The 14,270-nt window shown below is 45.3% G+C and overlaps 1 protein-coding gene and 1 pseudogene across 1 annotated transcript in view; both read right to left on the reverse strand.

Moving 5' to 3' along the window:
- The window catches only part of LOC139560232 (EEF1A lysine methyltransferase 4-like), a 96,921-nt pseudogene that overhangs the window by 25,790 nt on the left and 56,861 nt on the right, over window positions 1-14,270 (reverse strand).
- Window positions 4,114-14,270, reverse strand: part of LOC139560233 (transmembrane 9 superfamily member 2-like) — a 53,759-nt gene continuing 43,602 nt past the window's right edge. The window contains exons 2-3 of the mRNA XM_071376812.1: window positions 4,736-4,835; window positions 4,114-4,537 (exon numbers count right to left, since the gene is read on the reverse strand). Coding sequence (XP_071232913.1) covers window positions 4,407-4,537; window positions 4,736-4,835 — 231 coding nt within the window. The 3' untranslated portion in view covers window positions 4,114-4,406. The remainder of the gene's footprint in view (window positions 4,538-4,735; window positions 4,836-14,270) is intronic.

Raw genomic sequence — 14,270 nt, forward strand, 5'->3', positions numbered from 1 at the left:
ACGAATTGAGGCTGTTCTGAGAACAAAAAGGGGGAGTGGTGCGGCGGTTCCTAATGTTTGTATACTCTGTGTATGTCACAAGTGACACAGACTCTTACTAAACTAGAGACGGACAGTGTTTCTATATTAGCAGGTGTTATTTTCTATCATGCATATTTTAATCACCGGTGCTGTGTTTACAACCATTGCTTTTTTACTTAATATCTGACATTCTCATGAGTGAAATTGAATTGCATGAAATACTGTATTTCTTTGCTTGGTGTGCTGTGATCCCCAGATTGGAATGGACTACATTGTTTTGAGACAGCTGTTGCCAATTCCCCATCACCTCCTCCCTCCCCAAACAAATTGCTAAACACTTCCCAGAACTAAGTTAAAAGGAACTGGAACTTACCTTCAGGGCGATTGGAACCAGGGACTTCTCAACCGATGGGTGTCCACCTCGTGCTGCTGCTTCTCTTCGCCTGCTGACACGCTTGACACAATTGAGAGGTTACACCCAACACTACAACCCAGGAGGCCTTGCACAGAGAGAGACCACCCAGCAAGCAGCCACCGACAACCTAGCCCGGCTACCAAGAGCTCAACTCATACAACGCTCTCTATAGTACTATTAAAGGAAAGTACCTATTTCCAGTGTGTGTGTGACTCCAATTGTTGGCCAGTACATGCTTTAATTGTTTGTTTTCTGTATTCCGTGACTACAGACACGGGGGACACGCCCGACGCAACCGTGAAAGGATACACCCAATGCCACCACATAGCCGGTGTGGAGCAAGGGACGGCCAGCGACCTGCCATTGACAACCAAACCAGCCATATACTAACGACCCCTGTTCGGGTAGAGCCGAATGAACGAACCATGCTCGGGTAGAGCCGAACTAACATTGCTCGGAAAGAGCCGAGCGAATGAACATTGGCCACCGCTGGGTGAGTGAATCAACTGCTGTCTTAGTTTGCCCCAGTGCTCATAGTTAGCCTATAGTCCTAAATCCTAGCCCTTTTGCGTTTCTTATCGGGCCGTAGTGATACTGTATTGTCATTGCTATAAAAGCTGAATTTATATTAAACAACTTTTGATTGTACTTTGGCCTGTCTCTGTGGTTGTTTGCCGTGGGATATGAGAACTCTGCTTTTGGCATACACCCACTGGCCAGTTTATTAGGTACACCAAAGCAAGCAGACAGGCATCGAGGCATTCAGTTACTGTTCAATTGAATGTTAGACTGTGCAAAACTAGTAACCACTCTGAGTGTGGTATGATTGTCAGTGCCAGACCATCCAGTATCTCAAAAACGTCCGCCATCCTGGGCTTTTCACGCAAGACAATGTCTGGAGTTTACCGAGAATGGTGCCATGAAGAGACTGGTCAGGGAAGAGTGCCACCAGCGGTGAGTGAGTCCTATACATAACACACTCTTTAGGTTTGGCTCAATAAAAAAATGGCACACTGTAGTGAGGTCTAAGTGCTTGGATCGATGAGCAGTGATAAATTGAGTGAGATTTTAGTTTTTTTTTGAGTACTTTTTACTCTTATTCTCCCAAATTTTGTGATATCCAATTAGTAGCCTTGTCCCATCGCTGCAACTCTCGTACGGACTCGGGAGAGCCGAAAGATCAAGAGCCATGTGTCCTCCGAAACATGACCCCCGCCAAGCCGCACTGCTTCTTGACACGCTGCTTGCTTAACCCGGAAGCCAGCCGCACCAATGTGTCCGGAGACCGTATTCAGTGTTCATGCCCCCAGCTCGCTGTTTGTTACCTATGCATATGAAACTTCGCCCCCACCTACATGTACAGATTACCTCAACTAGCCTGTACCCCTGCACACTGACTCGGTACCGGTGCCCCCTGTATATAGCCTCGTTATTCTTGTGTTATTCTCGTTATTACTTATTTTAGCCTACTTGGTAAATATTTTCTTCTCTAACTGCACTGTTGGTTACGGGCTTGTAAGGTAAAGTCTACACTTGTTGTATTCGGCGCATTTGGCAAATAAAGTTTGATTTGATTTAACCCGGACGACGCTGGGCCAATTGTGCACCGCCTCATGGGTCTCACGGTTGTGGCCTGGGATCGAACCAGGGTCTGCAGTGATGCCTCTAGAACTGCAATGCAGTGGCTTAGACCGTTGTGTCACTTGGGAGGCTCAAAACTAGATTTGTTGACAGACTTCACACTCGATAGTTAAACATACCGACACAGATAATCTGGCAAACTGGAAACGTTGAAAAAATATTACACAATGAATTTAGGAAAGGTGATGGCTAGTCAGTTGCACAACAACGCATTCAACTGAAATGTGTCTTCTGCATTTAACCCAATCCCATCTGGATCAGAGAGGTGTGGGGGGCCTGCCTTAATCAACATCCACATCATTGACGCCCGGGGAGCAGTTGTTGGGGGTTAACTGCCTTGCTCAAGGGTAGAACGGCAGATTTTCCCCCCATGCTGGGTTGGGGATTCGAACCAGCGACATTTCAGTTACTGGCCCAACACGCTTAACTGCTAGGATACCTACAGTGGGGAGAACAAGTATTTGATACACTGCCGATTTTGCAGGTTTTCCTACTTACAAAGCATGTAGAGGTCTGTAATTATTATCATAGGTACACTTCAACTATGAGAGACGGAATCTAAAACAAAAATCCAGAAAATCACATTGTATGATTTATAAGTAATTAATTTGCATTTTATTGCATGACATAAGTATTTGATACATCAGAAAAGCAGAACTTAATATTTGGTACAGAAACCTTTGTTTGCAATTACAGAGATCATACGTTTCCTGTAGTTCTTGACTAGGTTTGCACACACTGCAGCAGGGATTTTGGCCCACTCCTCCCTACAGATCTTCTCCAGATCCTTCAGGTTTCGGGGCTGTCGCTGGGCAATACGGACTTTCAGCTCCCTCCAAAGATTTTCTATTGGGTTCAGGTCTGGAGACTGGCTAGGCCACTCCAGGACCTTGAGATGCTTCTTACGGAGCCACTCCTTAGTTGCCATGGCTATGTGCTTCGTGTCGTTGTCATGCTGGAAGACCCAGCCACGACCCATCTTCAATGCTCTTACTGAGGGAAGGATGTTGTTGGCCAAGATCTCGCGATACATGGCCCCATCCATCCTCCCCTCAATACGGTGCAGTCGTCCTGTCCCCTTTGCAGAAAAGCATCCCCAAAGAATGATGTTTCCACCTCCATGCTTCACGGTTGGGATGGTGTTCTTGGGGTTGTACTCATACTTCTTCTTCCTCCAAACACGGCGAGTGGAGTTAGACCAAAAAGCTCTATTTTTGTCTCATCAGACCACATGACCTTCTTCCATTCCTCCTCTGGATCATCCAGATGGTCATTGGCAAACTTCAGACAGGCCTGGACATGCACTGGCTTAAGCAGGGGGACCTTGCGTGCGCTGCAGGAGTTTAATCCATGACGGCGTAGTGTGTTACTAATGGTTTTCTTTGAGACTGTGGTCCCAGCTCTCTTCAGGTCATTGACCAGGTCCTGCCGTGTAGTTCTGGGCTGATCCCTCACATTCCTCATGATCATTGATGCCCCACGAGGTGAAATCTTGCATGGAGCCCCAGACCGAGGGTGATTGACCGTCATCTTGAACTTCTTCCATTTTCTAATAATTGCGCCAACAGTTGTTTCCTTCTCACCAAGCTGCTTGCCTATTGTCCTGTAGCCCATCCCAGCCTTGTGCAGGTCTACAATTTTATCCCTGATGTCCTTACACAGCTCTCTGGTCTTGGCCATTGTGGAGAGGTTGGAATCTGTTTGATTGTGTGTGGACAGGTGTCTTTTATACAGGTAACGAGTTCAAACAGGTGCAGTTAATACAGGTAATGAGTGGAGAACAGGAGGGCTTCTTAAAGAAAAACTAACAGGTCTGTGAGAGCCGGAATTCTTACTGGTTGGTAGGTGATCAAATACTTATGTCATGCAATAAAATGCTAATTAATTATTTAAAAATCATACAATGTGATTTTCTGGATTTTTGTTTTAGATTCCGTCTCTCACAGTTGAAGTGTACCTATGATAAAAATTACAGACCTCTACATGCTTTGTAAGTAGGAAAACCTGCAAAATTGGCAGTGTATCAAATACTTGTTCTCCCCACTGTACATACAAAGAGAGAGAGCACAGTATGCCATTACTGTGATAACCAGATCCACGTATGTATGGCTACACCCACCTCTGCACACAAGTGGAAGTAGAAAAGCAATCTCCTTGCTTAGAGGCTGAGTTGACCTTGGTTCAAATAAATCATTAGGTGTTTACGTATTAGTTAGATTGTGAATGTTAATTACACGATCATTGACTTTGACATTTATTAGGAATCATTATACAAGCACCACTAGAGTAATTCAGGCTCATGGTTGAGAGGCAGACCTGACCCTTGTTCTTACCAGATGCTTTTGAGGATGAAGAAGAGCTGGATGAAGATGCAGCCGAAGGGCAGGACGCCCACCAATACAATGCTGGGCATGGGCATGGCGATGAATGAATTTTCATGGATCTGCCGAACTTGGTTTGCTGCTCAATCGTATGGAGCACAGAGAGTAGCATAGAAACTCATCAAGACACTGTTAGATCCTTGTTAGTGTGCAATGTTTTCTCTGATTGTTATGCCAGCGTGAAAGAGATTGCAAACACAGGGGGGAAATGCACATGATGTAAAAGGACCGGAAAGAGTTATTCATACAGACAGTGTGATCGATAAACGGAACTCACAGGCCTCTTGAAGCCGAAGTCGGCTAGGCGCCCACGCAAGGAGAGGGGCACGGAGATGCCAAACCACAAAGCCAAGATGGCCATCAGCGTGCTGAAGATTCTGAGAGGGAGGAAGATAAAATTAGTGGGGGAGGGGCAGGACAGTGAATATCTCACCGTGAAAACGTTGTTGTCCCATATACAATAAGGGGGTTAGTGGGCACAATACACCAGTGCCCATATTCACAAAGCATCCAATCCTACTTTTGTATCCACCTAGTGTATACACCCTGGTCAGGGCCAGCCAGGAAGAAGCTTACCCAAACACTCTGAGGCATTGGTTGTGTGGCTAGCAGAGGCAGAAAGGTGCTTAGCAGATCTGAAAGCATAACATGGTGGCGGATGGGATGGCTGGTGTTTTACGGGCTCCTAACCAATTGTGCTATTTTGTGTTTTTTCGCATTGTTTGTAACTTATTTTGTACATAATGTTGACGCTACCGTCTCTTATGGCTTCTAGATATCAGAAAAGCGATTACTCACCTCGAACTGGATGAAGATTTTTTCTTTAATGAATCTCAAGCGAAGGCTATAATGCGGCTCCCAGACAAGGCCCAAATCAACATCATTCGTATTCGCATGATTAACAATTGAAAAAAAACTGAAATATCTTGTGTCACCGAGTCGTGGCTGAACGAGGACACAGATATTATAAAGTTGGCTGGGTTTTCCATGCATCAGCAGGACAGAACAGCTACGTCCGGTAAGACGAGGGGTGGGGGCATGGATTTATTTGTCAATAACAGCTGATACGCAATGTCGAAAATTAAGGTAGTCTCGAGGTATTTACGCCTGAGGTAGAGTACCTCATGATAAGCTGTAAACAATACTATCTACCAAGAGAGTTTTTATCTATATTTTTCGTAGCCATCCATTTACCACCACAAACCGACACTGGCACTAAGACCGCACTCAACAAGCTGCATAAGGCCATGAGCAAACAAGAAAATGCTCATCCAGAAGCGGTGCTACTAGTGGACGGGGACTTTAATGCAGGAAAACTTAAATCCGTTTTACCTCATTTCTACCAGCATGTCACAATGTGCAACCAGAGGGGAAAAAAACTCTAGACCACCTTTACTCCACACACAGAAACACGTACAAAGCTCTCCCTTGCCCTCCATTTGGAAAATCTGACCACAACTGTATCCTCCTGATTCCTGTTTACAAGCAAAAATTAAAGCAGGAAGCACCATTGACTCGCTCAATACTGAAGTAGTCAGATGATGCGGATGCTATGCTACAGGACTGTTATCCTAGCACAGACTGGAATATGTTCCAGGATTCATCCAATGGCATTAAGGAGTATACCACCTCAGTCACCGGCTTCATCAATAAGTGCATTGACAATGTCGTCCCCACAGTGACCGTATGTACATATCCCAACCAGAAGCCATGGATTACAGGCAACATCCGCACCGAGCTAAAGGCTAGAGCTGCTGGCTTTCAAGGAAAGGGACACTAACCAGGACTTTTATAACAAATCCCGCTATGCCCTCACAGGCAAAACATCAATACAGGACAAAGATTGAATCCTACTACACCTGCTCTGACGTTCGTCAGATGTGGCAGGGCTTGCAAACTATTACGGACTACAAAGTGAAACCCAGTCGCGAGCTAGACAGGCTAAATGCATTTTATGCTCACTTTGAGGCAAGCAACACTGAAGCATGGATGAGAGCACTAGCTGTTCCGGATGACTGTGTGATCATGCTCTTCGTACCAGATGTGAGCAAGACTTTTAAACAGGTGGGGCCAGATGGATTACAGGGAAGTGTACTCATGACATGCGTGGACCGACTGGAAAGTGTCTTCGCTGACATTTTTTAAAATCTCCCTGACCAAGTCTGTCATACCTATGTTTCAAGCAGACCACCATGGTCCCTGTGTCCATGAAAGTGAATGTAACCTGCATAAATGACTACCGCCCCGTAGTACTCACGTCAATGAAGTGCTTTGAAAGGCTGGTCATGGCTCACATCAACACCATCATCCCGGAAACCCTAGACCCACTCCAATTCGCATATCGCCCCAACAGATCCACAGATGACATAATCTCAAGCACACTCCACACTGCCCTTTCCCACGTGAGAATGCTGTTTTACAAATTCTTATTTACAATGACAGCCTACCGGGGAACAGTGGGTTAACTGCCTTGTTCAGGGGCAGAACAACATATTTGTACCTTGTCAGCGCGGGGATTCGATCCAGCAACCTTTCGGTTACTGACCCAACGCTCTAACCACTAGGCTACCTTCCGTCCTGTTCATTGACTACAGCTTAGTGTTCAATACAATAGTGCCCACAAAGCTCATTAATAAGCTAAAAACCATGGGACCAAACACCTCCCTCTTCAACTGGATCCTGGACTACCCAGGTGGTAAGGGTAGGCGACAACACATCTGCCACGCTGATCCTCAACATGGGGGCACCTCAGGGGTGCATGCATAGTCCCCTTCTGTACTCCCTGTTCACCCACGACTGTGTGGTCAAGCACGACTCCAACACCATCTTTAAGCTTGTTGATGACACAACGGTGGTAGGCCTGATCACCGACAACAATGAAACAGCCTATAGTGAGGAAGTCAGATACCTGGCAGTGTGGTGCCAGGACAACAACCTTTCCCTCAACGTGAACAAGACAAAGGAGAAGATCGTGGACTACAGGTAAAGGACGGCCGAATACGCCCCCATTCACATCGATGGGGCTGTAGTGGAGCGGTCCATATCACCAAAAAGCTATCATGGACCAAACACACCAAGAAAGTTGTGAAGAGGGCATGACAACGTCTTTTCCCCCTCAGGAGACTGAAAAGATTTGGCAATGGTCCCCAGATCCTCCCAAAAAATTCTACAGCTGTACCATCGAGAGTATCCTAACTGGTTGCATCACCGCCTAGTATGGCAACTGCTCGGCATCCAACTGTAAGAAGCTACAGAGGGTAGTGCGTACAGCCCAGTACATCACTGGGGCCACGCTTCCTGCCATCCTGGACCTAATATACTAGTCGGTGTCAGAGGAAGGCCCAAAAAATTATCAAAGACTGCAGTCACCCAAGTCATAGACTGTTCTCTCTGCTACCGCACGGCAAGTGCTACCGGAGCGCCAAGTCTAGGTCCAAAAGGCTCCTTGACAGCTTCTACCCCCAAGCCATAGGACTGCTGAACAATGAATCAAATGGCCACCCGGACAATTAGCATTGACACCCCCCCCCCTTTGTTTTTTACATTGCTGCTACTCGCTGATTATTATCTATGCATAGTCACTTTACCCCTACCTACATGTACAAATTACCTCGACTAACCTGTACCCCCGCACATTTACCCCCTGCATATTTTATTTTATTTTATTTAACCAGGTAGGCAAGTTGAGAACAAGTTCTCATTTACAATTGCGACCTGGCCAAGATAAAGCAAAGCAGTTCGACACATACAACAACACAGAGTTACACATGGAGTACAACAAACATACAGTCAATAATACAGTAGAAAAATAAGTCTATATACAATGTGAGCAAGTGAGGTGAGATAAGGGAGGTGAAGGCAAAAAGAAAAGGCCATGGTGGCGAAGTAAATACAATATAGCAAGTAAAACACTGGAATGGTAGATTTGCAGTGGAAGAATGTAGAGATAGAAATAATGGGGTGCAAAGGAGCAAAATAAATAAATAAATAAATACAGTAGGGAAAGAGGTAGTTGTTAGGGCTAAATTATAGATGGGCTATGTACAGGTGCAGTAATCTGTGAGCTGCTCTGACAGCTGGTGCTTAAAGCTAGTGAGGGAGATAAGTGTTTCCAGTTTCAGAGATTTTTGTAGTTCGTTCCAGTCATTGGCAGCAGAGAACTGGAAGGAGAGGCGGCCAAAGGAAGAATTGGTTTTGGGGGTGACCAGAGAGATATACCTGCTGGAGCACGTGCTACAGGTGGGTGCTGCTATGGTCACCAGCGAGCTGAGATAAGGGGGGACTTTACCTAGCAGGGTCTTGTAGATGACCTGGAGCCAGTGGGTTTGGCGACGAGTATGAAGCGAGGGCCAGCCAACGAGAGCGTACAGGTCGCAGTGGTGGGTAGTATATGGGGCTTTGGTGACAAAACGGATGGCACTGTGATAGACTGCATCCAATTTATTGAGTAAAGTATTGGAGGCTATTTTGTAAATTACATCACCGAAGTCGAGGATTGGTAGGATGGTCAGTTTTACAAGGGTATGTTTGGCAGCATGAGTGAAGGATGCTTTGTTGCGGAATAGGAAGCCAATTCTAGATTTAACTTTGGATTGGAGATGTTTGATGTGAGTCTGGAAGGAGAGTTTACAGTCTAACCAGACACCTAGGTATTTGTAGTTGTCCACATATTCTAAGTCAGAGCCGTCCAGAGCAGTGATGTTGGACAGGCGGGCAGGTGCAGGCAGCGATCGGTTGAAGAGCATGCATTTAGTTTTACTTGTATTTAAGAGCAATTAGAGGCCACGGAAGGAGAGTTCTATGGCATTGAAGCTCGCCTGGAGGGTTGTTAACACAGTGTCCAAAGAAGGGCCAGAAGTATACAGAATGGTGTCGTCTGCGTAGAGGTGGATCAGAGACTCACCAGCAGCAAGAACGACATCATTGATGTATACAGAGAAGAGAGTCGGACCAAGAATTGAACCCTGTGGCACCCCCACAGAGACTGCCAGAGGCCCGGACAATATAGCCTCATTACTGTTGCTTTAGTTTATATTTTTTAGTATATATATTTTTAAAATATTTTCTTAATTCTATTTTCTTGAAACTGCATTGTTGGTTAATAAGGGCTTGAAAAGCAAGCATTTCACAGTAAGGTGAAATGTTGTATTCGGCTCATGTGCCAAATACGATTTGATTATTTCAATGAGATTTCAGTTCACTTGGCAATTCACCATAATTCAGTATCCTTCATTCTGATGATTTGGACATCCTGAGATAAATAGCAATCCAGTACAAATATTTTAAAACATAATATGGAATGTACTCCTAATCAAATTATATTGGTCACGTACACATGTTTAGCAGATGTTATTGTGGGTGTAGCGAAATGCTTATGTTTCTAGCTCCAACCGTGCAGCAATATCTAAAGATATCTAAATATCTAAAGTAATATCTAAAGATTTAAAACAATACACACAGATTTAAAGTAAAAGAATGGAATTAAGAAAATATAAATATTTGGACGAGCAATGTCGGAGCGGCATAGACTAAAATACAGTAGAATAGAATAGAATACAGTATATACATATGAGGTGAGTCGTGCAAAATAAGTGGCCAGTGATTTCAAGTCTATGTATATAGGCCATCAGCCTCTAAGGTGTTAGTGATGGCTAACAGTCTGATGGCTTTGAGATAGAAGTTGTTTTTCAGACTCTCGGTCCAAGCTTTGATGCACCTGTACTTACATTTCCTTCTGGATGATAGCGTGGTGAACAGGCAGTGGCTCGGGTGGTTGTTGTCCTTGACAATCTTTTTGGCCTTCCTGTGACATCGGGTGCTGTTGGTGTCCTGGAGGACAGGTAGTTTGTTCCCTGGTGATGCGTTGGGCAGACTGCACCACCCTATGGAGAGCACTGTGGTTGTGGGCGGTGCAGTTGCCGTACCAGGCGGTGATACATCCCGACAGGATGCTCTCAATTGTGCATCTGTAAAAGAGGCTTTTAGTTGCCAAGCCAAATTTCTTCAGCCTCCTGAGGTTGAAGAGGCGCTGTTGTGCCTTCTTCACCACACTGTCTGTATAGGTGGACCATTTCAGTTTGTCAGTGATGTTTACACCGAGGAACTTAAAGCTTTCCACCTTCTCCACTGCGGTCCCGTCGATGTGGATAGGGTGATGCTCCCTCTGCTGTTTCCTGAAGTCCACGATCAGCTCTTTTGTTTTGTTGACGTTGGGTGAGAGATTATTTTCCTGGCACCACTCTCGCAGGGCCCTCACCTCCTCCCTGTAGGCTGTCTTGTCATTGTTGGAAATCAGGCCTACTACTGTTGTGTCATCTGAAAACTTGATGATTGAGTTGGTGTGCGTGGCCACACAGTCACGGGTGAACAGGGAGTACAGGAGGGGGCTGAGCACACACCCTTGTGGGGCCCCTGTGTTGAGGATCAGTGAAGTGGAGGTGTTGTTTCCTACCTTCACCACCTGTGGCGCGGCCCGTCAGGAAGTCGAGGACCCTGTTGCACAGGGCAGGGTTCAGACCCAGGGCCCCAAGTTTAATGATGAGCTTGGAGGGTACTTTATTGTTGAATGCTGAGCTATAGTCAATGAAGAGCATTCTTACATAGGTATTCCTCTTGTCCAGATGGGATAGGGCAGTGCGATGGTGATTGCATAATCTGTGGATGTATTGGGGCAGGAAGCAAATTGAAATGGGTCTCGTGTGTCAGGTAAGGTAGAGCTGATATGATCCTTGACTAGTTTCTCAAAGCACTTCATGATGACAGGAGTGCAACAGGGCGATAGTCATTTAGTTTAGTTACCTTTGCTTTCTTGGGTACAGGAAGAGTGGTGGACATTTTGAAGCATGTGGGGGCAGCAGACTGGGAAAGGGAGAGATAGAATATGTCTGTAAACAGACGGAAGCCACTCCTCAGTAAATGGCACAAGGCTTGGAGTTTGCCAAAAGGCACCTAAAGACTCCAGACCATGAGAAACAAGATTCTCTGGTCTGATGAAACCAAGATTGAACTCTTTGGCCTGAATGCCAGTTGTCACATCCGGCGAAAACCTGGCACCATCCCTACAGTGAAGCATAGTGGTGGCAGCATGAAACTGATGAACAGCTGATGAAACTGAGTTTGCACAACCTAAGAATTTCTACACAAACTGTCAGAAACCGTCTAAGGGAAGCTCATCTGCGTGCTCGTCATCCTCACCAGGGTCTTGACCTGACTGCATTTCAGTGTCGCAACCGACTTCAGTGGGCAAATGCTCACCTTCGATGGCCACTGGCATGCTGGAGATAGGGATGGCGGTGGGGTTATGGTATGGGCAGACATAAGCTAGCGACAATGAACACAATTGCATTTTATCAATGGCAATTTCTATGCAGAGATACCATGACGAGATCCTGAGGCCCATTGTCATGCAATTCATCCACAGCCATCTCCTCATCTCTTCACCATGATAATGCACAGCCCCATGTCGCTTTCTGTACTCAATTCCTGAAAGCTGAAAATGTCCCAGTTCTTCCAGGGCCTACATACTCACCAGACATATCACCCATTTTATGTTTGAGATGCTGTGGATCGACGTGTGCGACAGCCAGTTCCAGTTCCTGCCAATATCCAGCAACTTCACACAGCCATTGAAGAGGACAAAAATCCACAGACCACAATAAACAACCTGGTCAACTCTATGCGAAGGAGATGTGTGAGGCAAATTATGGTCACACAAGGTATTGACTGGTTTTCTGATCCACGCCCTACCTTTTTCTTAAGGTATCTGTGACCAACAGATGCTTATCTGTATTTCTAGTCATGTGAAATCCATAGGTTAAGGAATTTATTTCAATTGGCTGATTTCCTTATATGAGCCGAAATTGTTGCAAATTGGGTTTATATTTTTGCTCATTATATATTTCTGCCAAGACACGCTTTTTAAAAGGATAGAGCAAGATGAACAAACACATGGATACCATTTTTATGTCTCAGTTTGAAGGAAGTTGCTAACTAGCATGAGCACAATAACTGGAAGTCTATGGGAACAGCGCTAACGCTAGTTAAAAATGGCTCGCGGAACTACCTTTCAATTCCCTCAAACTGCACGCAGAGCCATACAAATTGTATCCATGAGTTCACCTGACTCTGGGTGAATTGAAAAAGTGCATCACTGACAAAATCTCACACTAATATCCCTTTAAGATTAGTGAGAACAGAGTGAGCAGTGCAGCGAATGAGAGCCACGCTTGCTCATCGTTATCTCTGAACAGTGGTGCACGTCAGTAATATTTCAGATGGTGTCAACACAATACCATTTTCAGTAGAATGAGTAGCATAGAAGTAGAATGAGTAGAATGTCTTTTTAAAAAGTCACTAAAAGTGACCCTCTGACAGTCGTTCTACAAAAACACCTCCCAGGAGGCATGCCGCCGGATCCCCGCAGCAAAGAGAAGTGTGTTCCCCCCCGCTACCTTTGCCACCGCTGCTGAAAGAAAATCCTAGGGGGAAACACCGTCTATATACTGTACATGTAATATAATCTCAGATGAATCTGGCTCACCTTCCAGGACATACGTGTGAGCACGACACAGACAGTCAGACATGCACATACACAGTGCAATAGGCCTTACAGTATTTCCCATTGTGCTGCAGTAATCCCCAGGCAGTCAGCCAGACGTAGAGCCGGATGATCTAGAGTTACCCTCCTCATTATGTTCCAACTTTTGGCCCGTCATTATTGTTGCATGCTGGGAAAATTAAGTGACAATACATTGCCTCAGCGGGAAGGGGGTACACAGTCTAACGAAGACACACACACACACTGTCTGGCCCCAAAAAACAACACAAACAGTTACATCACAACAATACTGCAACACTGAAGGGACATTTCAAGTTGATACTGAACATATAGGCCAGGAGGATCTGTCTGCTATGTCAGTGTGTGGTTTGATACATACACACACACACACTCTAGGTAGGGAAAAGGACAGACGCATTGAGTAAATTTCAATTAGCCTCCCACAAGGAGCACGTCTGTGACAAAGCACAGGCATGCTGAAGACACGTGCGCACGCACGCACGCAACCCCTACACCGTCACAAACTCAAGCCTAACTGCTGAGTGTTCTGCATCAATAGCATCAAAGTTGATCCTCAAGGGCCTGTATTGTCTGTATGGCACACACATACACACACGCATCACCACCTGCTTAAACACTACGGATCCCTGAAGTGAGTAGTGAGGCTTGGTGATCTGTATTGGATATCAAACCTATTGATGACGACAGGGAGGAAGGCATGGCTGAACACTGTGACATGGCGTCACGGTAATGGTCACAACACATTTCATTTACATTTTTTTGTCATTTAGCGTTCTTATCCAGTGCCTCTGACAGTCGGTGCATTCATCTTAAAGTAGCTAGATGAGACAACCACATATCACAGTCATAGTAATTAAATTTTTTACTCAAAAGTCAGCGCTAGTAGGACGAGACAAGTGTGAGTGTCATTGCAAGAAAGGCAAGGGTCAATGTCATTCACCCATAGGCTTTTAACATAGTGAGAATTCAAACCTTCATACATACAACTATTGTATAGCATTTTAGGTCTATTTTTTCCGGCTTATACTAAATCTAAAAAATCTAGGCCCTTTGTACAGCACCATAGTTTGGCAGAGTTTCGACCATAGTGAACCTAACAATATCTATTCAGACCCTACCGTCTTCTTTAGGAAGCTCTGAGGATGAGTCAGTGGTAGTTAGCCAGTCACAGACAGTGTGAAGAATTAGACTGTGATTCATGGTCTCACCCTGTTGTCTGCTGGTGCATTTTTAA

This window comes from Salvelinus alpinus, chromosome 30, assembly GCF_045679555.1.
Source record: "Salvelinus alpinus chromosome 30, SLU_Salpinus.1, whole genome shotgun sequence".
Lineage (NCBI taxonomy): Eukaryota > Metazoa > Chordata > Actinopteri > Salmoniformes > Salmonidae > Salvelinus > Salvelinus alpinus.